Source organism: Candoia aspera, chromosome 1 (assembly GCF_035149785.1).
Source record: "Candoia aspera isolate rCanAsp1 chromosome 1, rCanAsp1.hap2, whole genome shotgun sequence".
Classification (NCBI taxonomy): Eukaryota; Metazoa; Chordata; class Lepidosauria; order Squamata; family Boidae; genus Candoia; species Candoia aspera.
The window spans coordinates 3,289,180-3,313,091 of NC_086153.1; the positions used below are offsets into that span (position 1 = coordinate 3,289,180).

General features: G+C 46.3%; 1 protein-coding gene across 6 annotated transcripts in view; it reads left to right on the plus strand.

The window, feature by feature from the left end:
* The first annotated feature begins 3,444 nt into the window (after positions 1-3,444).
* Positions 3,445-23,912, plus strand: part of ALDH3A2 (aldehyde dehydrogenase 3 family member A2) — a 30,492-nt gene continuing 10,024 nt past the window's right edge. For 3 of the 6 annotated variants that reach the window (XM_063295852.1, XM_063295861.1, XM_063295843.1), the window contains exons 1-7: positions 7,460-7,483; positions 12,078-12,252; positions 13,244-13,475; positions 14,595-14,680; positions 20,395-20,603; positions 21,543-21,660; positions 22,323-22,464. In XM_063295852.1, coding sequence (XP_063151922.1) covers positions 12,091-12,252; positions 13,244-13,475; positions 14,595-14,680; positions 20,395-20,603; positions 21,543-21,660; positions 22,323-22,464 — 949 coding nt within the window. In that variant the 5' untranslated portion in view covers positions 7,460-7,483; positions 12,078-12,090. Of the gene's footprint in view, positions 3,532-4,571; positions 4,709-7,459; positions 7,484-7,506; positions 7,531-12,077; positions 12,253-13,243; positions 13,476-14,594; positions 14,681-20,394; positions 20,604-21,542; positions 21,661-22,322; positions 22,465-23,912 lie in introns of those variants that run through there. The other 3 variants (XM_063295877.1, XM_063295870.1, XM_063295885.1) reach the window with 3 other exon arrangements.

The following is a 23,912-nucleotide window of genomic DNA, read 5'->3' on the forward strand; positions in this document are numbered from 1 at the left end:
GGTGTTTTCAACCTTGGCAACTTTAAGATGGGTGGACTTCGACTCCCAGAATTCCACCCATCTGAAAGTTGCCAAGGTCTACAGTAGCAAAATATCAGGAGGAGTCTGATAGCACCGTTTCTGACGAACAAAATTTATTAATTTATTAAAAGGCATACACTACTGAGAGCTGCAGGATTTAAATTACTTTGTCATTTTGGCAGTTCACAAAAGCTTGTGCCTTTTAATCAACTTTTATTTATTTAGTTATTTATTTATTAAATGAATATCACCGCCCATCTCCCCCAGTGGGGGACTCTGGGCGGTCTACAATAAAATAACACTAAAACATAACCATCTAAAAATTACCATTAAAATATAAATAAAAACAACTGTAAAATCCAAGGGACGCTTGTCAGGGACGCGGTGGCGCTGCGGGTTAAACCGCTGAGCTGCCGATCGGAAGGTCGGCGGTTCGAAACCGCGCGGCGGGGTGAGCTCCCATTGCTAGTCCCAGCTCCTGCTCACCTAGCAGTTCGAAAACATGCAAATGTGAGTAGATCAATAGGTACCGCTTCGGCGGGAAGGTAACGGCGTTCCGTGAGTCATGCTGGCCACATGACCCGGAAGTGTCTATGACAACGCCGGCTCTAAGGCTTAGAAACGGAGATGAGCACCGCCCCCTAGAGTCGGACACGACTGGACTTTACGTCAAGGGAAACCTTTACCTTTACCTAAAATCCAAGTGGAGATGGAACACAATCACTAAGAGGTGCTATGGCGCCAGCCATCCCCAGGTGGAGCTATCACTCTCCCCGTCCCAAGCAAGGCGGCAGAACCAGGTCTTCAGTTTCTTCCGGAAGTCCCAGAGCGAGGAAACCCGTCTCACCTCCGGGGGCAAGATGTTCCAAAGGGCGGGCGCCACTGCAGAGAAGGCCCGCCTCCTGGACCCCGCTAGATGAAATTCCTTTGCTGGTGGGGTCCGCAGCATGCCCTCCCTGCCTGACCGGGTGGGACGGGTCGACGTTATGGGGATGAGACGGTCCCTCAGGTACCCTGGCCCCAAGCCATGTAGGGCTTTAAAGGTGATAACCAACACCTTGAATTGGACCCGGAAGCAGACTGGCACCCAATGCAGCTCGCGTAACAGTGGTGTCACACGGGCTGATTTTATAGCACCGGTAACTGACCACATCACTTACTTCACCCGGGATGGAGATAGATAGCTGAGTATCATCGGCATATTGATGATACCTCATCCCTCAACTTTTGTTATCAGAAGAGATGCCACCCGACTCCTGGTTTATTTTTTACAAGCCACTGCGGTATTGCCAATTTAATGGAAAGATGGGGCGGGATTAAATCTTGGTCTTGCTCCCAAAGTTGATCTTTGGGAATAACAACAAAACAGTTCTCTACTTGTGATTGAGAAAAATAAGTTCCCACACCCGTCTGTATCTCAGCCTTGACACTAAATCTAGGTCACGGTGATCTGGTTTTTCCCTGTTTATTTTCCCTGCTCCCACTTCCCTCCCACGGTTCCACCCTCTTGAATTTTCAGTTGCCAACTCCTTAATGTAGCGGCAAATGTTCTCCTTTTAACCTATAAGATGCCAGGATCCCTGGCATCACCATGCAAACTCTTTTCTACCCCTGAGTGAAAATTTCACCCATATACCATTTCCACTCCTTCCAGTCCTTTTAATCAGGGTGGCAATGAGGAATGATGGGCAAAGAGGGAAAGAATGGTTGGTCTTGCTGAAAACAGGGTTTCCCAGGGGCAAGGGAGAAAATCTGTTCCCCATCATCTAGATCAGAGTTTCTCAACCTTAGCAAATGTAAGCTGTGTGGACTTCAGCTCCCAGAATTCCCCAGCTAGCTTGTCTTAAGATGTGTGGACATTAATTCCCATACTGGCTAGGGAATTCTGGGAGTTGAAGTCCACCCATCTTAAAGCTGCCAAGGTTGGGAACACTGATATAGACAGGCCTTCTGGCCAACAGGATAAGACAGGTGGCCCTCTTCAGCTCCCTCGGACCTGCAGTTTTTAAAAAATACTGGTGATTTTTTTTATTTAGTTAGTTATCATATTTATATAGCCACCCATCTCACATAAAAGTGATTATTCAACTTACAAGTTAATTCATGATTTGTATTACTTCCAAAAAAGGCATCTTTGGCCTGCTTGAGCAATCCCTACCTTCGCCTTGACCAGCCAACACCGCAATACTTAGATGTCAAAAGAAGAACAAAGAACGAAAGGAATTCCAGAGACAAGCCAGAAAGATTCATTAGTGTTGCTCCTGCCTCGAGTGGAACCAGCTGAGCATTAAAGCCTGTTCTAACCAGATCATACACCCAACCAGGGAATGTTCTCTCTCTAAACTTGGCTAATCCCAGCTTGGCACATTCCAAATATATATTGAGATGGCAACTCCCAGAATCCCCAGCCAGCCTGGGAAATGGATTATATGCATGCCTGTTTAAACTCCTTTATGGGGTGGCTCTGCTCTTCAGGCAAATGGCTCGGGGCTGGGGCCTCGTGTGAGCTCTTAAATAATCCAAGGACTGCATTTTCCACTGTGTCCAAAATTCACTTTGCATTTTGTGTATATTTGTTCAACAGCAGGGGGCTTGGTCCATATCTCCTAAGTAATCAAGAGGTAAGTTGAAAGGGCTAAGGAAACCAAAGAAATGGATAATTAGCTTCCAGTTTTTTAGTAGCTTAATCCACATTGCAGGTTGTTTCTGTGTGGCTGGAAATTTTTGAGGAAGACCCCAGACTTCTCACTCCAGCAAAGAGCTAAAAATCCCATCTCTTCCTCTATATTGTGCAAATAATATTTTCTTTTTCTTTGCAAGATAGGCAGTATAATTGCCTATCTTGCAAAGAAAAAGAAAATATTATTTGCACAATATATTCACTTAGCAAGCACCCAAAAGTTTATAGCCTTGCTGGCACCCTTGTTCCTCTATTATGACTTGGGGAACTCCAAATTTATTAGCATTCCTAAATATATAAATAAATCCAACTCTGTTACTCAAAACTCTGCTTTAAGCATCCATTTTAAGGAACAAAAGAAAAGGCCAGGAATAAGGAATTTGATTGAACTGGTTCAAACTTTCTGAAGGATAGCAACCAGGAACCTCAGAAAAGCTGGACATACATTTTCCTCCCAGAAGAGCAATCAGGCTATTAAAAACTGCTGCAATAATAATAACAGCTTTTTTTTAAAAAAAGATCAACTTTCCCTTTCCTCTGTCAAGTAAGGCAAACTAAAGGAACTCACTAAAAGAATATCTGTTGATGGAAGTGTCACTGCTTCTTCACGTGATCTTTTTTTAGTTTGGCTTGTTTTGCGTGTGTGCGTCTGTGTGTGTGTTTTAACATGCATGGTATTTTAATGAGAATACGGTACAGATGAAAGTCCTGGGCTTGGATCCAAATTTGGTGCAGTGGGAAGGCAGGCTTGCTGGCTGGCTGCAGAGGGTGGAGAAAAAGCTGTTTTGTTTGTGTGAAGGACAAAGGCCACACCGGAGGACTGCTCCCTGGTAAGTCAGCTCCCTCCGTTCTTGCATTGGAGATTTAAGAGTTTTGACTTCGGTCTAGCCCAAAGCAGGGTGGAAGTGGTTGGTCCAAGACAGGAGGCGTGGTAAGGCACAGAGAATGTCTGGTGGGTGCAGAAATAGCCACTCTGCACTGACCTCTAAAGTTTAGGGGAAATTGTCTGGATCTGAAAATGTTCACTGTAGCAGAAGTTTGGGTTGAGATGTTCTCATTAAGCCCAACTGGACTTGGTTGGTTGGTTAGAAAGGCAGGTGGGTTCCAAGGCATCCCCTCTGAGCTTTGCAATGTTTTTATTCCTTTTTCATTTCATTTATTTATTTGTTTATCATATTTTTATCACCGCCCATCTCCCCCACACGGGGGACCCTGGGCAGTTCTGCTTTATTAAAGGAGACATTCTTAAAAACCAACGTTCCACCGAATAAAATTGGCGGTCAGTTCCAAAAGCCTGCTGAATCAACCAGACTGATTGAGGTGCCTTCAAATTGCACATTTAGACTTTTTTAAAGTCGTAGCAGTGTGGCAACTCCCCCTTATTTTTAATTCTCACGGGATTTGTATAGGGGGCCTTGATGACCCGTTTGAAGGAAAATTGGGCAATTACATCATCAGGTCCACTGAAATGTCACAATGTAATAAACAAGCTTTTCCATTTTTTCCCCCAAACGCTTGTTTTAACTGTTGAGGGATCTGCAGTTCAAGGAAGATGGAGGAGTCAGTGAGAGGTTTATATTTTGGAACTTTATATTTTGAGGGTCACAATCCCCTCTAACCACTAGATCGTGCTACCCGTGCACTTTTTTTTTTAAACTACACCACCACTTACAATTAACCTGCTACTCTAAAAACCCACTTAGTTTTCTCTCCCCTTCTGTTTCCCACTTTCTGTCTAGAGGCAGTTCCAGAAAGTGGCTTTTATTGATGGCATAAAAGATGGGGGGGGGGGGGAAGGCAATAATCAGCCACAATATGTTTCTTTATCACAGTATACTTTGATGCCCTTTGAAACTTGTGTAATACTTAGGAAAAGCTGTGTTTAATGATGCAGACCGTTTCTTCAGCAAGTGTCACAACCTGCCCTGTTCAGCACAGCCCTCCTTTGGGTTAAAGTCCAGCCTGAAAGACTTGTTACTAAGTTGTGACATTTTGCTGGATAAGCAGGTAAGGAGTCCGTTTATTGTGGAAGATGGCAGAGGAATCTACATATGATAGTTTGGTCCCCCCAGCCCCAAATCCTCTCTGGGCACCATCCCCCTCCCCCTCTCCTTCTTCTCCTGCCAACTGCCCAAACAGGGCATTTTGCAGAGGCCAGAGATCTAAAATGGCAGGGCTTTTGCAATTGGGCTGGGGGGCTTAAGCCCTGCCATAAAGGCTTTGTTCTGCCAGGCGTCCTCTAAACCTGGGGACTTGCACCCCGATCGTTCACTTCCAATCAGCCGGCAAATGCCATGGTGTTCCACTCGACAGGCTCCAAGCCGCGGGAGGACTGGATTTGCAGCCTGCAATGCGTGGTTGGCTACCTGGGAATCGACCTGTCAGACTGCGCCACGTGGTCCCTGAGAAATATCGAGGGCCGCCTTGCCAGTTGGGGTTATAGCCCACTTGCAAGTTCCTGAGTGGCAGAATTTAGAACGCAGTGATTAAGCCAACTAATAATTCCGTGGGTGAAAACATCTCCCTTTTCATAACTGTGGGACTTTGCTCACTTCCTCCAAGAAGGAAGGAGAGTGACCTTTTATTAATTCCAAGCCTGTCCGGCGTGGGAGTTCTTAGCCTTCCCGGCATCTTCGCCCAACCAGGGGCCCTCCAGATGCGATGAACAATTATGCCCTCCCATAATTAGGCCCGAAGCTCTTTTCCCACCTGCCAAGTCGAAGCGCTGCCTATAAATGCCGACGCTGCTCCGGGCCGCGACGAAACGGCCGAACCCTGCCTGCCGCTGTGGGAAGGTGCTTTAAGGTTTCAAGAAGGGATTGCTTTGCTGGCGTGAGATCCAAACCAAGAAACAAATCTTGCTGAGTCGCAACAGGTTTTGCAGAAATGCAGAAGTGCAGCGATATTTGTAGAGGACTTGAGACCTTCACCCTTAACTTTCCCGGATGAGTTAATCCCCTCGAATAGGAAAGCAGTTGGCCAAGATACGGCTGCAGGTATAAAGCTCCCCAGTCCAGCATCAAACAGAGCTCATAAACAGGGGCTGGCTGGACCAGGGGGAAATTCAAGGTATTGGGAGTACCAAGGCGATCATTCATGCTCTATATCTGGGGGAGAAGAAGGGCTAAATTAGTAATTTCTTCCCTGAAATCTGACTCCTGGCATTGGGCATCATTAGTCCAACCCTTTTGTATTCTGGGCAGGCTGGGTTAGGCATGAACCCTACTTCTGAGAAAGGACGTTGCTGCAGAGCTGGGGAAGGGGGCCTAGTGCTGAAGGGGATGGACTAGGAGTGGAGAGTCCTGGGTGCAAGTCCCCCCTCAGCCACAGAGACCCCCCGGGGGACTTTGGGCCGGTCCCTCCTCTTGGCCCCAGAGCCAGTCTGGTCTAGTGGGTAAGGTGCTGGGCCAGGAGTGGGGAGAGCCTGGTTCAAGTCCACCATCAGCCACGGAAGCTCTGTGGGGGATTCTGGGCCAGGCTGTCCCTCTCAGGCCGACCTGCCTCATAGGGCTGTTGTGGAGAGGAGGAGGAGGAAGAAGAGGGAGGGGTATACATGCCACCATGAGCTCTGAATGGTGAGATAAGGGCTGTAATAGGTAAAGATGGACGTAAGGCAGCAGTGTGGCAGCGCCGCAGATAGAATCAGTGCTGTGTGAGGCTTCCCAATCTGGAAACGGGCCCGGCTTGAAAACATTCCCTTCCTCTGATCTCCTTCCAGCCAGTCACGATCTGGAAGCCTGTCCCAATCCGCCTTTGGCATCTGGAGGCTGATTGCTTTTTTGCATGTCGTTTTCTGTGGCCCATCAGCTGTCCGATGATCAGCCCAAATCTACTCTCTTTCTGACATTTTTAGGAGATAGTTTCAGCATGAAGAGGATTAGTGTGTGCGTGCGCGTGCAAAAGAGCACTTCACCTGTTGGATGTGTGCCCAAATAGGCTGCTATCACACAGGTAGAGGAGCAGAGCCATACCCCTCCTCTTCCCTGGAAAACCTGTAAACCGAGATCCTCCTGCTCCTTTGTTGCTGTTTATTCGTTCAGTCGCTTCCGCCTCCTCGTGACTCCGTGGACCAGCCCACGCCAGAGCTTCCTGTCGGTCGCACCACCCCCAGCTCCCCCAGGGACGAGCCCGTCGCCTCCAGAATATCTAGAATATCCTGCTCCTTTACTCAGAGGTAAAGCCCCACTGCAACTAATGGGGTGAGGGAGCAACATGGGCTTGTTGGCTGGGGATGAGGGGAGTTGAAGTCCAGCCTGTTGGGCGGGCACCACGTCCGGAAGGCTGATCTGCTGAGTTCAATAGGATTTCCTCCTGAAGAGACCTAATTTTAGGAGGACCTGCAAATTTGCGCTCCCCTATTTTTAAGGCTGTTAATCCAATTATTAGTATTGCAGATGTTCCGTGTCGTGGTGCCTATGAACGCGTGTTTACTTGAATGCATTGGCCGGAAATTCCTGCGGCGCCGGTTGCAAACTGAGCTGGGCTCTGCTCTTGGAATTTTGCGACGATGCGGACTTCAACTCCCAGAATTCCCCAGCCAGCCTGGCACGCGCGGATGGTCTGCAAAGGCGCCCGCCGTACCGGAGCCCACCGCTGGAGGCAGCAGAGAGCAACTTCTGGTCTCCGCCGGGCGCCGCTCCGGGTTGCCTCGCCAGATTTCATAGGGCCACCCGGGAGGACAACAAACGCGCGCGCCGGGGCGGGGCGGAGCTTGCCTGGACCGGAAGAGAGCCTGCCAGAAGTCGGGCATGAAGCCGGAAGGCGGAAGGCGCAGCCTGAAAGGTCTGGGGAAGCGCGGCCCCGGGGGAACGGCGTGTCGGCGGACACGGGTGGGAGTTGAGTGGGGGGGGGATGTGGAAATGGGCGCTGCGGGGCGTAGAGGCTGGGTCTGAGGGCGGTGCTGGAGGCTGCTACCCGCTTTTTTTCCCCCAGTAGGACAGGCGGAAGTTCAACAGGGCCAGCCCCCCACTCTTGATTGGATCTGGCGCTGGGGAAGGCAGCTGTCCCTGTTGAGCGTTTTCTTGCCACGGCCCATATTTTGCAGAGGTAAGGCAGAAGCGGGGTGGGGGATCGCCCCGTGGGACTTCTGCCTGGTTTGGGGCTGCAGGAGGTTCTTTGTGCTGCTAAACGTCTGACCGGGTTGGTCCTTTTTAAAAGCATTTTCTGTAGCATAGCTGGTCCTGTTGAATTTCTTCCTGATGCACGACTGCTTAAGGAGTGGGGGTCCTTAGTAAAGCTTGTCACTGAGAGCTCTCCTGGAGAACGTCTGCCTGCCTTACAATTGCTGCTCAGAAATGGAGGAGGGATGGGCTTCCGCGAACTGCTGCCCTCGTGTGAAAAACAGAATTTGGCCGGGAAACCAAGAATTCGTCACGAAGTGGATGAAGGATTGGCAGGACTGGAAAGAGGGGGCAGCAGTGGGCAACGCTGGGGCGATTTTCAGGGGTGGGCCAAGCCACGTTTTGCAAGCTTAAGTGGCTTTTCTCTCTTTCGGTCTAGAGCCGGAGTCAGGAATTTGTCAGGTGATGCTGCCTCTCTCCCTCCTGGAATTTGGGCTCTGTTTTGAAATTCACAGGCTGGATTCCACTGAGTTAATTTCTGGCTTAGCATGTTGCAGGAAGTTAGCTGTTGTCTTAACATGGGCAAACCAAGCAGCACGTTAACCATCAGGTTGTCTATTGGGGCACTGAATTGCATACGAAGGCCGTGGGTGCCCTGGGGAGTTGACTGCCCTGACTACATCACAGGGTTGTTGGAGAGAAGAGAGAAAACCATACAGGTAGTCCTCACTACCTGTAGTGGTTAAGTGAAGTGGTCATTAAGCGAATCTGGCCCAATTTTACGACCTTTTCGTGGTAGTCGTTAAGCAAATCACTTCGGGCGTTAAGCAAACCACATAGTTGTTAAGTGAATCACATGATTCCTAATAGATTTAGCTTGCCAGAAGCCAGCCAGGAAGGTCAAAAATGGCGATTGCATGACCACGGGACACTGCAATGGTCATAAATGCAAACTGGTGGCCAAGCGCCCAAATTGTGATCGCGTGACCAGGGGGGAACACTGTGACGGTCATAAGTGTGAGGAACAATCATAAGTTTTTTTTTCCAGCACCATTGTAAGTCTGAACCGTCACTGAATGAATGGTTGTTAAGCAAGGACTACTTGTAGTCTCTACCCTCCTTTTCTTCTTTGAAGGAGAAAGTCTCCAAAAGATCCTTCGCTGGCCATCCTTCTGCTAGGAATCCTACAAATTGCAGAGAATTCTGGAGAATAGCAGGTTAGGAAACTCTGCAATAAATCCATGCATCCGTCTATCCGTATATATACAATAAATAATGAGGGTCAAGAAAAGTTCTCTCGAGTGACCATAAGGATGGAGCAGGGAGCAAAATACGGGTTAGCGTGTAAAGTCAAACCATCAGCGGGTGCATGATTGTGTCACTGGAAAAGTCGGGGGTGCAGAGTGTGGTGGTGAGTCCCAAAGAGGCCTGAATGGGAAAAGCAGGTGGCATCTGAATAGGTGGTAGCATTAATTCTGGAACTGCATATGGGTGGAATTGGGGTTGTGCTCGTATATTTTTATAAATAAATAGGATAAAAAATAAATAAAATTTAGCATGTAGCCTTAGGTGGGATCTGCAACAAAACTTTGAGCAGTGGGGAGGGGAATTGCAAAAACTGGGGTTTCTTCTACTTCCGAGCCCTTAATACTGCAGAGGAGAGATTTGGCAATGAGTGGGTCACGCGGTACTAACAAAACTGCAATTATTCTGACTCCTACACAGTCTTTAGAATTAAAGGCTGTTTTTCTGTTGGCTCCACAGCTGAACACTGTAAGGTCTTGTACGTTAAACAAGAGATGCATTGGTTATTTGGGGTGGGGGGATGTGACTCGCCAAGACTCATGCCTGACTGGGTCAGATTATGAATTAATCACCAAATTGGTGCACACAAAATGTGGGGCCCAGCCCTCTTAATTGAGGCTTAAACAAATAAGTGGGTTGAAATCCATTATAACTCCATAGATTAGTATTGCCTATGTGTTAATGGCTGTGGGGGCAAGAACAGAAGAGGATGCTATATTGTTAAATTAGTATTCTATTAATATGATACCAAAATCATACAAAAATACAATAATCTGACAATTTGTTCAATCAATGAGGAGTTCAAATAAGCAGCAGTGAAGTTAAATTTAAGAAGAGTAACCAAATTAAAATATTCTAACGGTAAAAAAAACCTACAATGCATTTGACTGTATCCAGTCCTAGTTACCATCTTTTACAGAATGTGATTGCTTCTGCGCAGAATTTGGCAATTTTATTAGTAATGGGAGGTTTCTTATCCAACAGGAGTAAAGCATGAGAAAACATTCATTTTCCCTGCGAGATGTCAATAAAAGATAAATAAAATAAAGATAAATAAAGATGTTGATAAAGGAAAAATAAGTGTTTGTATTTGCTGTGATAATAGCGGTATGGTGCGACTTGATTAGTTAACGGCTGTTTTAGAAAGTTGATTTTTATGATGTATAGCTCAAACTGTAACAATTTTGAGTCATCTGATGAGGCAATATAAAAAAAGCAGAAATAATAAAAACTGAATGGATCCTTGGCCTGATCCAGCCTTTGCTTCTGTAAAGGTAAATATTGTTCAATGAATATTTGTCCCCTCCAAATATATGTAGTTAGATCATTTTTGGCAACATTTTTGTTCTTCCCATTAATGTTTTTTCTATTAAAAAAATGTAAGCTACAATTTTAAAACAGGTAAGACAGGTAAGATTAGAAATAAGGTAAACCTCATTGAAATCAAATCAGCCAGCATAGTAGCCAAGATCTAAAAGCATTCAAGCATGTTTCTCCAAATGAAAAGCTTGGGAAAGTGTTCAGGTTCCACCTCAAGGGTGTTTCATCTTCTTGGGGGGGACCCCATTAAATAAAGGTAGTGATCTTTTGTCTTCCTGGGCTTCTTGCCATGAGGGCTGATTAGCAACTCTTTGAACTGAGCCTGGAACCCAGCACAGATGGCAAAATGTGGTCATGATGGGATGGGATTGGATTGGCACGTCCCTCTCTAGAATTTTAAATTTATTTTTTTATTTAATTTATTTAATTTAAACCGTTCAGGTTGTTTTCAAAAACAGCTGCACAAGGCATCTCCAGCCAGAACCGGCACAAGAGATGACCACCACCGTTTGGAGAACGGTCACTTGTCTCTCTCAGTCTGGACCGGGGGCGGGGGGGGGGCTCGGTCACAGGAATGGAAGGTGCAGACCACCTGATGCCTTTCAGTGACCAAACCTGTAATTGCATTTCTGTGTGCCCTGGCTGGCTGCCTACTGCATGGGTGGCTTGCCTTCTGAAGGCAGTGCCTGCATGCCTTTGCTAAGTTTGAGATTTAAATTGAATTTAATTTGAATTTAAATGAAATGCCTTGGCGCATTTGCTAAATCTGGCCTCCCTCCCAAACAGGTGCCTCCAGTTAAAAAATCTTCCCTGCCTTCCATCTTATTAGCAGGAAAGGGACCTGTCTCACCTTAGAGGTGATGCTATTGCAGAGGGGCGTTCCAAGCACCCTTTTCCTTCTTCGATAGTGTATATCAGTGTTTTTCAAACCTGGCCACTTTAAGATGGGTGGACTTCCACTCCCAGAATTCCCCAGCCAGCCATGCTGGCTGGGGAATTCTGGGAGTGGAAGTCCACCCATCTTAGAGTGGCCACGTTTGGAAAAACACTGGTGTGTATCCTGCCTGTCTTCTTGCATGGCCCTCAAAATAGGTGTAAGCCCATTGCACTGGTCCAAATCCGTTGTCCAAGGAGTAGCAGTACCACGCCTGGTGCTGTGCCTCTCCACCGATCCAACCCCGCCCCTACTCAGCAGCCTCGAGAGCACATCAACGGTTCTGCTTTCTTCCTGTCCCATTCTTGGCCCAGATCAGGTCACCCCAGAACCGTGGTTAGCGGCCAGGTCCTCCAAAGGCAGGCAAGAAAGACTTGTTTTTCGAGCAAGACCTGGTGGGGTGTGTTGAATTTCAGCCGAAGCCCTTGAAGGAGGGTTGTGCTGTGGAATGTGGTCACCTGCCAGGTGTCATATTGCTGAGTGCTCTTTAAGAAACCTGACCTGGGCTGGGTGTTGGCTGAGAAGACAATGGGGTGGTGAGCCAGGAGGCCACACATTCTTGGCAGAGTTTTGACTTTCCCACCAGCTGGGAAAGGACCGGTGGCTTTCCAAGTTTGCCCAGAGCCCCACGGCTCAATCCTGCGGCTTCTCTGAAAGGCACCTGTTAACCTGTGAGTCCAAGCGTTGCTAGGAGAGCAGAGTTGAGCAACCCTGGAGAGATGTTCAAATCGGACCGATTCTCCCTGTCTCTTCACAGCTTCCAAGGAGCGATGGAGAAGTTAAAGCGAGTGGTGGAACAGGCCCGGGAAGCCTTCAACACGGGCAAGACGCGTCCTTTGGCCTTCCGGATGCAGCAGCTGAAGGCCTTGAAGAAGATGGTGCAGGAGAAGGAGAAGGAGTTCATGATGGCCCTCAAGGCAGATCTCAACAAGGTTTGGGCTGCAGTGTGGTGGGGGGTGAACGGTGAGATGGAGAAGCATGGGGCTGGAGATGGTAGTGGTGCCCTTGTTGATGTTTTGCTGTCTGATCCTGGGTTCCTCCTGCCCGTGGGAAGAGGACTCTCTTCTCCCAGGGCCTAGGGAAGGCTTGCTTGGAGGTGAGACGGAACTTGCCCTTGATTTGAAATCGACTGCAAACGTTGAGTTTCTCTTGTAAAGGAGTCGTTGAACAGACCTGGGACTTCTTCTCCTGGAAGGGTCCTGGGAAAGCTGGGGTGGGGGGTCTGGGGAAATTGAATTGGGGGCTGCTGCTCTCCACAGGTAAGGCTTTGCCCGGTCGAGGAGCACAGAGGTGGCTGGCTGGGGAATTCTGGGAGCTGAAGTACCTAAGCACCCCCCGTCCTTAGAGCAATTAGGATTTGCACCCACCTCTTTGAGAAGAAATATTTTTACTGCATAAATGTAATTTTAGAGATGGCTTCAGTTGTTCCCTCTTCTCTCTCTGCTGCTGACAAGAATGGTGCTCTAAACCAGTGTTTCTCAACCTTAGCAACTTCAAGACGTGTGGACTTCAACTCCCAGAATTCCCCAGCCAGCTTTGCTGGCTGGGGAATTCTGGGAGTTGAAGTCCACACGTCTTAAAGTTGCCAAGATTGAGAAACACAGCTCTAACCTATACCAATAAAGTAGACTTCTTGTATCTCATGACTTGGCCTACCTCGAAGGGATGACATCAGTCTTGAAATCTTGACAGCATTCCTCCTCTCAACTGGTGCCCTCCGAATATGGTGGACTACAATTCCCAGGCTTCCCAGCTTCTGTGGTTGTGAATGATGGGAGCTTTGCTCCAACTAATACAGGGGGTCCTGGCTTGTACAAGCTGAGGAGGCTTTAGATGGAGGTAACGTGGGAAAAGCCCCTTTGGAGCTTACTCCATTACCGACCTCTTATTTTTAAACCAAAGCCCTTCTTGACTCTCTAATAGAGCAAATACAACAGCTTCAGCTACGAGATTATGATCATTCTGGGAGAAATTGACCTGATGCTGGAGAAGCTTCCCGACTGGGCGAGCCCTCAGGACGTGGAAAAGACCATCCTGACGCTGACCGACAAGACCTACATCCATTGCGAGCCGCTGGGCATAGTCCTGCTCATCGGAGCCTGGAACTACCCCTTTGTCCTGGTCATGCAGCCTCTGATAGGAGCCATAGCTGCAGGTACTTCCTTTTTTTGTAATACCCTGCAGGCTCCTTGGGTGTCTTATCAGCATATCCTGACCAATTGAAAGTCGTGGCATGCAAGGAAAAGGTGATGGGGAGGGATGAGGAAAAATTCAGTGACGGGCACCATTCTTAATGCAGTAGATCTTTTTGCAAACCGCTTGCCTGAAAGTGTGTCGGGTAACCTCTATTGGTCAAATAATATATATCCAAGGAAATAGGTGCTTGCCTGTACTTTGAAAAACTTTAGTCTGAGCTTTGAATGCAAAATGTAGAGGCAGTTCTCAGCTTCTGTATCAAAATGTCCTTATTTGCCCGTGTCTCTGGGCACAACATTTAGTAGGATTCAGACAACCTGCTTCACAGGAGGTTAGGAAGGATGAGAGTGAACTGGAAACTAAGTTCCCCAAAAAGCAGTTGAGAGAACAGAAGACAGCACACTGAGCCTTGAAAAAATTGAGAAAGCGTCTGAATGGTCTCTTTAGGGTAAAAGGGTGTAAAAGGGTAGCAGAAGAAAATTGTGGTCTGTTCTCTATCATTCCAGACTGCAGAGCACAGAACGGTAGATATATGTTATTTATTTACTTATTTATTACAGGTACTTTTAGGCCACTTGAACTGGGTGAATCTAAGGGGCTTACAAGTATCGTAAAACAGAAAGCAAAAAAAAATAGCAATACAATCTGTAAAAAAAAATAACATTCACTTCGATTAATTCATAAAGGTGTAATCAATAATAGCACTGCACACCCTCCAGGTGTCTAATTCACACATCCCTAATCCCCAAATGCCTGCTTAAATAACCAGGTTTAGAATCAACATTTAGAAGATGCAGATAATGAGGATTCAGCTCTCTCTCTTTTTAAGACTGACAGGAGGAGAGCATAATCAGAAAATGCTTGTTTCTGGGTTATGTTACAAAAAGGGAGATTCTGACTGACTGTTAGGATGAATTTTAGAATGGAGCAGTTTGACAGAGGAAGCCATAGCCTGGAGAAGTGGTGGGTTCCCCTTCTCCGGATGTGTTAATTGGGTTCCTGCAGGGAGCGCGGGGTTGGACTAGATGACCTCAGGGGTACCTTCTAATTCTCCAGCCTGCGTATGTGTGTCTTTCAGGGAATGCTGTTGTGGTCAAGCCATCAGAGGTCAGTGAACACACAGCCAAGGTCTTTGAAGAGCTGCTCCCTCAATATATTGACAAGGTCAGTGCGAACAGCTGTTGCTGGATGACTCAGCAGCGTGGCGGGATTTTACTTTCCAGCAACCAAAACTTGTGTGTGTCTGTGTGTTTCACTTCAAACGGGGGAGAAAGAAAAATTAATTTTTGCATAAATGCAGTTGGGGACACTAGCTTAAAAAAAAAAAAAAGACAGCTAAGTGGGGACAAGGTTGCTGTATATAACACCAAGCTTCATATGCTAACAGTGGAGGTGGGGGCAGTCCTTGGCTTTTAGACGTCCCACCTTTCTAATTAATTACTCAAGAAATTCAAATACAGAATGCCAATCAGAATGTTTAAATGAATCAATAAAATGGCAGGTACTTCATGAGTTGGAACCTGCCCCACGCCCTTAGAATTTTTTCTAATGCAATGTTTTTCAAACTTGGAAAAACTTTTCCAGGTTTGCAAAACACTGTTCTAAAGGGTCATCTCATAATCGGTGTGCAAAAGAACTGCTCAGATTTTGGGGTTTGGAGAATTTGTTAAGGGCACGCTCACAAAACAGCTGCTCTGAGCGTTCAGATTGTTTGCAAAACACCAGTTTCTCCGGGGCAAACTTGAAAGCCAAATCACTTTCCCAAAAGCCAAAAGGGGTCCCTAATTTGCACACATCCCCTGCCTGGAGCTAATCCCCAGGGAGCTTCGGAGACAGCTGGTCCTCCAAGGGCGTGTCTGAAAGAGCCAGTCTGGATTTCAGCAGGGTTAACCTGTCCTGGCACCATAACGGGTAAGCCAAGATTAATAGGTGCCTTGGCCCCAAAGGGGATGTTGACGCTAAAAAGCCACACCAGAAATACTCTGATTAAGGAGGGAACGACAACTACTTTTGTAAAAGGCTGGAAACCCCTTGTAGGCTTAAAATGGACTGCTGGTTTTGGGATTTATTGATTAAAAGGGTTTGTTTGTGGGAAGAAGGGAACTATGATATGCAATATGGGAGGGTGGAGATGGTAATTGCTGTTTGACACTGCCGCAAAGAAGATTGGAAGTCGCTTCTTTAGATATTTTTTTTCTTGTTGTTGTTGTTGTTTATTTGTTCAGTCACTTCCGACTCTTCGTGACTTCGTGGACCAGCCCACGCCAGAGCTTCCTGTCGGTCGTCAACACCCCCAGCTCCCCCAGGGACGAGTCCGTCACCTCTAGAATGTCATCCATCCACCTTGCCCTTGGTCGGCCCCTCTTCCTTTTGCCTTCCACTCTCCCCAGCATCAGCACCTTCTCCAGGGTGTCCTGTCTTCTCATTATGTGGCCAAAGTATTTCAGTTTTGCCTTTAATATCGTTCCCTCAAGTGAGCAGTCTGGCTTTATTTCCTGGAGGATGGACTGGTTCGATCTTCTGGCAGTCCAAGGCACTCTCAGGATTTTCCTCCAACACCACAGTTCCAAAGCATCGATCTTCCTTCGCTCAGCCTTCCTTATGGTCCAGCTCTCGCAGCCATATGTTACTGCGGGGAACACCATTGCTTTAACTATGCGGACCTTTGTTGTCAATGTGATATCTCTGCTCTTAACTATTTTATCGAGATTTGTCATTGCTCTTCTTCCAAGGATTAAGCGTCTTCTGATTTCCTGACTGCAGTCAGCATCTGCAGTAATCTTTGCACCTAGGAATACAAAGTCTTTCACTGCTTCTACATTTTCTCCCTCTATTTGCCAGTTATCAATCAAGCTGGTTGCCATAATCTTGGTTTTTTTGAGGTTTAGCTGCAAACCAGCTTTTGCACTTTCTTCTTTCACCTTCATCATAAGGCTCCTCAGTTCCTCTTCGCTTTCAGCCATCAAAGTGGTATCATCTGCATATCTGAGATTGTTAATGTTTCTTCCAGCGATTTTAACTCCAGCCTTGGATTCCTCAAGCCCAGCATGTCGCATGAAGTGTTCTGCATACAAGTTGAATAGGTAGGGTGAGAGTAGACAGCCCTGCCGTACTCCTTTCCTAATCTTAAACCAGTCCGTTGTTCCGTGGTCTGTTCTTACTGTTGCTACTTGGTCGTTATACAGATTCTTCAGGAGGCAGACAAGATGACTTGGTATCCCCATACCACTAAGAACTTGCCACAATTTGTTCTGGTCCACACAGTCAAAGGCTTTAGAAGAGTCAATAAAAGAGAAATAGATGTTTTTCTGAAACTCCCTGGCTTTTTCCATTATCCAGCGGATATTGGCAATTTGGTCCCTAGTTCCTCTGCCTTTTCTAAACCCAGCTTGTACATCTGGCAATTCTCGCTCCATGAATTGCTGAAGTCTCCCTTGCAGGATCTTGAGCATTACCTTACTGGCATGTGAAATGAGTGCCACTGTTTGATAGTTTGAAGATTCTTTAGTGTTTCCCTTTTTTGGTATGGGGATATAAATTGATTTTTTCCAATCTGATGGCCATTCCTGTGTTTTCCAAATTTGCTGGCATATAGCATGCATTACCTTGACAGCATCATCTTGCAAGATTTTGAACAGTTCAGCTGGGATGCCGTCGTCTCCTGCTGCCTTGTTATTAGCAATGCTTCTTAAGGCCCACTCAACCTCACTCTTCAGGACGTCTGGCTCTAGCTCCCTGACCACACCGTCAAAGCTATCCCCGATACTGTTATCCTTCCTATACAGGTCTTCTGTATATTCTTGCCACCTTTTCTTGATCTCTTCTTCTTCTGTTAGGTCCTTGCCATCTTTGTTTTTGATCATACCCATTTTTGCCTGGAATTTACCTCCAATGTTTCTAATTTTCTGGAAGAGGTCTCTTGTCCTTCCTATTCTGTTGTCTTTTTCCACTTCCGCGCATTGCTTGTTTAAAAATAATTCCTTATCTCTTCTGGCTAACCTCTGGAATTTTGCATTTAATTGGGCATATCTCCCCCTATCACTGTTGCCTTTTGCTTTCCTTCTTTCTTGGGCTACTTCTAGTGTCTCAGCAGACAGCCATTTTGCCTTCTTGGTTTTCTCTTTCTTTGGGATGTATTTTGTTGCCGCCTCCTGAACAATGCTGCCAACTTCTGTCCAGAGTTCTTCCGGGACCCTATCTACTAAGTCCAGTCGCTTAAATCTATTCTTCACCTCCACTGCATATTCCTTAGGAATATTAGTGAGCTCCTATCTAGCTGATCTGTGGGTCTTCCCTAATCTCTTTAGTCTGATCCTAAATTGTGCAAGAAGAAGTTTGTGATTGGAACTACAGTCAGCTCCAGGTCTTGTTTTTACCGACTGTACAGATGTCCGCCACCTTTGGCTGCAAAGGATGTAGTCAATCTGATTTCGGTGTTGTCCATCTGGTGAAGTCCATGTATAAAGCCGTCTCTTAGGTTGTTGGAAGAGAGTGTTTGTTATGCAGAGTGAGTTGTCTTGGCAAAATCCTATCAGCCTGTGTCCTGCTTCGTTTTGTTCTCCCAGGCCATGCTTACCTGTAATTCCAGGTGTCCTTTGACTGCCCACCTTAGCATTCCAGTCTCCTGTGATGAAAATAACATCTCTTTTAGGCGTGTTGTCCAGCAGGTGCTGCAGATCCTCATAGAACTGCTCTACTTCAGCTTCTTCAGCCTCTGTGGTTGGGGCGTATATTTGGATCACGGTGATGTTAGATGGCTTGCCCTGAATTCGAATTGAGATCATTCTGTCGTTTTTTGGGTTGTATCCAAGCACTGCTTTAGCCACTTGACTATTAATTATGAAGGCTACTCCATTTCTTCTGTGGTCCTCTTGTCTACTTTTTTTCTTGCTTTTTTGTTATTCTTCACTTTCTCTTTTACCCTTTTATAATCTCTTTCTTTCTCTATGTTTCTGTAGTTTTTAAAATCTTTCTAAAATCTTCTCTTAGTAAAAATGGTTTGTTAAAAAAAAAAGTCACACCGGAAGCCAGAATTTGGCACTATTTAGGCTAAGGCTTGAACCTGAGTAAATTTAATCCCTGAATGATAAAACTATGTGAATTAAACACCCATTTTAAAAAAGCATTGTGGTGTAGCGGTTACGATGTTAGTGACCAGCTTAAAATCCACCCTTTCTTTCTCAGTCAAAGCGGCACTCCATAGCACTGGTCCAAAAAGAACTGCGCTGATTGCTGATACATTATCGGTTGGATGCCAAGGTTTTAGTAATGATGCTGAACTGCTTAGGAGTTCAGGACCTGATATGCAAATTATCACCTTATGACCAGCCTTGAAAACGTTAAGATTGGCAGGAGGAGGAACTACCTTATCTCCCATGGCATGGAGAGGCATGACATCTGGGGGTGAAGTCTTTATAATGGCACCTTGGATACCAGCTTGATGGCTGACATTACAGGTAGTCCTCACTTAACAACTGCAATTGAGACTGGAATTTTGGTCGCTAAGTGAGGCATCATGTGACTGGACCTGGTTTTTACGACCATGTTTACTGAGGTCGTTAAGCGAATCAGAGGTTCCCTATTGATTTGGTTTGTCGGAAGCTGTCTGGGAAGGTTGCGAATCGCAATCACCTGACCACAGGATACTGCAACTGGTTGTAAATGTGAGCCACTTGCCAAATGCCCAAATTGCGATCACCTGACCGGGGGGTGATGCAATGGTCATAACTTGGAGGATGGGTCGTAAGCAACTTTTTTAACCCCATCGTATCTCCAAACCATTGTTAAATGAATGGTCATTAAGCGAGGACTACCTGTATTTGCCTTTCAAATGAGGAACTGGCTTTTTACTCATACCTTCAGGAATCCCCCTCCACAGCCCAATCAGGTTTTTGGCCCCTCTGTGTCAATCTTACTGAGATGATGTTTGTGTGTTAATTAACATTTATGTAAATACACTGGTTTTATTGTTTGCAGATGGTTTGGGCAGTGGGTGCAAAAGGCTAAACAAGAAGCCCCCCAGTAGATTGGATGGTATTAATAAAAACGACGACGTGATTTGGGAAGTAATTGAAGTGAGGGAATGCTGGAAGGTGTATTTTAGAGATTTGAACCTTAGCAATTAGCTGAATAATAGAATTGCAATAAATGCTATAAATATTAGCACCCAAGAAAAAAATGGATGGAAAGGAAGTCGTACATGCTGTGAGCATCTTAGAAAATGCAATGGCTGCAGGTGTAGATGGTATAATTGAAGAAGTATTATTAAATGGGTGTGTTTTGGTTAAGGAGTGGCTCAGTGATTAGTTCAACACGTAGGGAAAGACTGCTATTTGTGCCTGATGTTTGGAAGAAGGCTGTTAATGTTCCCTCTATGAAAGGAAAGGGATCAAGAGTGAATGCAGATTGTAGGGAGATTAATTTGTCAAATGTGCCTGGGAATTCCACCTTGAAAAGATAGAAGAGGTGAGAATGAGCAATACGTTGGAAACTTAGAGTGGCTTTATGGCAGGCAGGCGGTGCGCAGACCAGATTTTTGCACTTTAGTCGATCATTGAAAAACATGTGACTGCGAGAAAGCAAGCTTATGATACATTTGCTGCCGTTAGAGTTGCCCATCAACCTAAGTTGAGGAAATAAAATAAAAAGCAGGCAAATCCTCTGGTGCCAGGGTCCCTCACCAACCAAATGCAGCTACAGAATTTCCTTTTGGCAGATTTCACCCCACATGCTTGGCGCAAATGCTGATTCAAGGCAGCACAGCTTTTTCTTTCTGGGTCCTTATCAGCACCAATCGGGCTGTCCAGAGTCTGGCTAATAAATTTAAATAAATAAATAAATAAATATAACACACACCCCCATTTGCACCCCCACAACAGGACCTGTATCCCGTTGTCAATGGAGGAGTACCTGAGACGACCGAACTGCTGAAGCAAAGATTTGATCACATCTTCTACACGGGCAACAGCTTTGTGGGCAAAATTGTAATGGAAGCTGCCTCCAAGCATCTCACACCTGTCACACTCGAGCTGGGAGGGAAGAGCCCCTGTTACATCGATGAGGACTGCGATCTTGATGTGGCTTGCAGGTGAGATACTGGGGAGTTTAAAAAAAAATTGGGTGTCCCATTGTAAGAAAGTTGGGAACTCTGGGACTCACATGATTTGGTCATGCCCAGCCATACACGCCATTTCATTTCCAGTTACAATGTGAGTCAACCTAATTTTGGAAAGAAAACTGTTGTAAAAGGTTTATATGTGAGGTTTGAGTTATATTCTTAAAATAGGTTATTTCAGTGTTTCTCACATCCAGCAACTTTAAGGTGCATGGACTTCAACTCCCAGAATTCCCTAGCCAGCATGGCTGGCTAGGGAATTCTGGGAGTTGAAGTCCACGCACCTTAAAGTGGCCAAGGTTGAAAAATGCTGTTTTAGATTCAGATGAGGCTTGCTCCAGGGCCCACCATCTGAGGGCCTATGACACTTTAAGAGTGCTTAGATTGCAACTCCCATAAGTGTTGGAAAATCTGGCTGGGAATGATGGGAATTATAGTCCTGTGTCTCTGGAGGGCTCCAGATTGGAGAATGCTGCCTTTGGTTGCTGTTTCCCCATTCTGTCACTGATAGAAATAAAAAGATGTACTTAATATTTTTGATTTTGGGGGGCTGGGGGTGTCGGCCAGGGGAAGACCCTCTGGATTTTTAATCTTTTTTTTTTTTGGCTTGAGGTTTTCACTTAAGAACCTCTGAATGGTTGGCTGGGCTCTTGCTGAAGCTCTGGAATGAAATTCCTCCCCCTTCTCCTGCTTCAGTCTTAGATCTGGTTGAAGGTTCAGAAACCTTTCCTAGTAAGGGCAGTTTCACGGAGGAATCCCTGACCCCCATCGCGGCAGGCGTACAAGCAGAGGCTGGACAGCCATTTCTCAGGGAGGCTTCAATCTGGGTCCCTGGCCTGAGCCAGGGGTTGGGCTGGATGACCTCTAGGGACCCTTCCCGCTCTAACATTCTGGGGTTCTTGACTCCTTTAGGCGGATTACATGGGGGAAGTACATGAATTGCGGCCAGACGTGCATCGCCCCCGACTACATCCTGTGCAGCCAGTCCATTCAGAAGAAAGTCGTGGACACCGTTAAGGAGACCCTCAAAGTGAGAATGAGGCCAGAGGTCTCCTGCGTCATGGAAGGGCAAGGCGGTGTAATGGCAGCATCACGATTTGGAACAGGAAGCCTCCTGGCAAGGGCCCGCTGAATCTTTGAAAATAGAGGAACTTGGCTCACTCCTTTACTGAGACCCCGGAGAAAGCCTCTTTCCTCTGCTCTGATTGGCAGCAGCTCCGTTGCAAATAGCAGCGAAAGCATTTTGATTTACAGATAGTCCTCGCTTAACAACCACAACCGGACCGGAATTTTGGTTGCTAAGCAAAGCGGTCATTAAGCAAATCCGAGCTGATTTTATAACCTTTTTTTGTGGTGGTCATTAAGTGAACCATGTGGCCATTAAGCAAACCACGTGGTCTTTAAGTGAACTGCATGGTTCCCCGTTGATTTTGCTTACCAGAAGCCGGCTGGGAAGGTCGAAAATGGCCATCACGTGACCATGGGATGCTGCGACGGTCATAAATGCAAACTGGTTGCCAGGCACCCAAATCATGGTCACGTGACCGCAGAGACACTGCGACAGTTGTATGTGTGAGCACCGGTTATACGTTGGTTTTTTTGCTACCGTTGTAAGTCTGAACCGTCACTAAACAAATGGTCATTAAGTGAGGACTACCTGTAGAGCAACACATCATATTGATTCCCTTGCAGGAATTTTATGGCGAGGATGCAAAAAACTCCCCGGATTATGAACGGATTGTGAACAAGCGACATTTTAAGAGAATCATGGGCCTTTTGGAAGGGCAGAAGATCGCCCATGGGGGCGAAGCTGATGAGTCTGCCTGTTTCATAGGTGAGCCCAGAAACAGATCAGTTGCCGAAAAAACTCCCAGGGGAGGAAAAATAACAGCCCCTAAGTCATTCGGGGCCTTTGATGTATCTTGCAGAAGAACTTGGGGGTCATCCCAAAATTGCAGTTTTGCCCGGCCACATGACCAGGGAAGTGTCTACGGACAAACGCCGGCTCTTCGGCTTTGAAACGGATATGAGCACCGCCCCCTAGAGTCGGACACGGCTGGACTTAATGTCAAGGGAAACTGTTACCTTACCTAAGAGATGAACAGGTTGCTTCAAAGTTTAATGGGTTCATCTCTTAAAAAACCATCCTCATAAATGATGCCCTTTATTGACCAGACTGCCAATGTTTCAGATAAAAGCTTGCAGAGGTTGCAGTGGGCAAATATATCTTAAAATAGGTGTCCCTCCCCACTTCTATGCACTTTTTAAACTCTTTTTTTGTGTTCTCTGAGATGTATAGTTCAATATGTATGTGTTGCCTTAAAAGGAAGGGCAACTTTTGAAAGCAAAGACAAAAACAGGTTGGTATGTGGTCAGTAACCGGTTCCTTTCGAGAGATGTTTAAATGGTATGAGGGAAAGGCCTTGGGAGACGGGGCCAAGAGACACTGCCTGGGGAACAGTCAGATAAGAGAGGGCATAGCCTGCAGCTACACAATGGGCGGAGAAAGAGGCTCAGAAGGGACTCTCCCTAAATTCTCAAACTGTAAGAGAGACAGCGGGAGATTTGTACTTTCAGACTTGCCAGATTCTGTCAATGTAGCCTTACAATAAAGTAGAATTAGCTCATCTGGTTGTGTTTCCTGTCTGGTTTACTCTGCAAGGCCAACATCAATCTTGCAAGTGTGAAAATTCTCCCACTGTCTCTTTTTACAGCCTGAGAAGTTATGGAGGGTCCCTTCTGAGCCTTTTGCCCAGCCTGTTATGCAGCTGCGGGCTATGCAGTCCCTTATCTGACCATTCCCTTGGCAGAGTCTCTTGGCCCCGTCTCCCAAGGCCCTTCCCACATACCATTACAAGATGTTCAAACTACATTTCCCAGAGTCAGTCTGGTGTGGTGGTGAAGGTGCTGGGCTAGAAACTGGGAGACCATGAGTTCTAGTCCTCCTTTTAGCATGGAAGGTCCCTGGGTGACTCCATCTGTCTTAGGTCAACCCACCCTCACAGGATTGTTGTAAGAAAAATAGGAAGAGGGAGCATTAGGTATGCCGCCTTGAACTATAAAAAATAAAGGTGGGATATAAATATATAAAAATAATATTCTCCGCCAACATTGACCATGCTGGAACTGCAGTTCCAACACTTCTCAAAGACCCTCCTGCCTTCATCTGATGCACTTCTTTGCTAGCAGCAGTGCCTCTGAGGGTCAACAGAGTGACATTCGGGTCTCCCATCTGCTACTGCACCTGCCCCCTCCTCAAAACCCCTGCTTTGCCAGAATTTG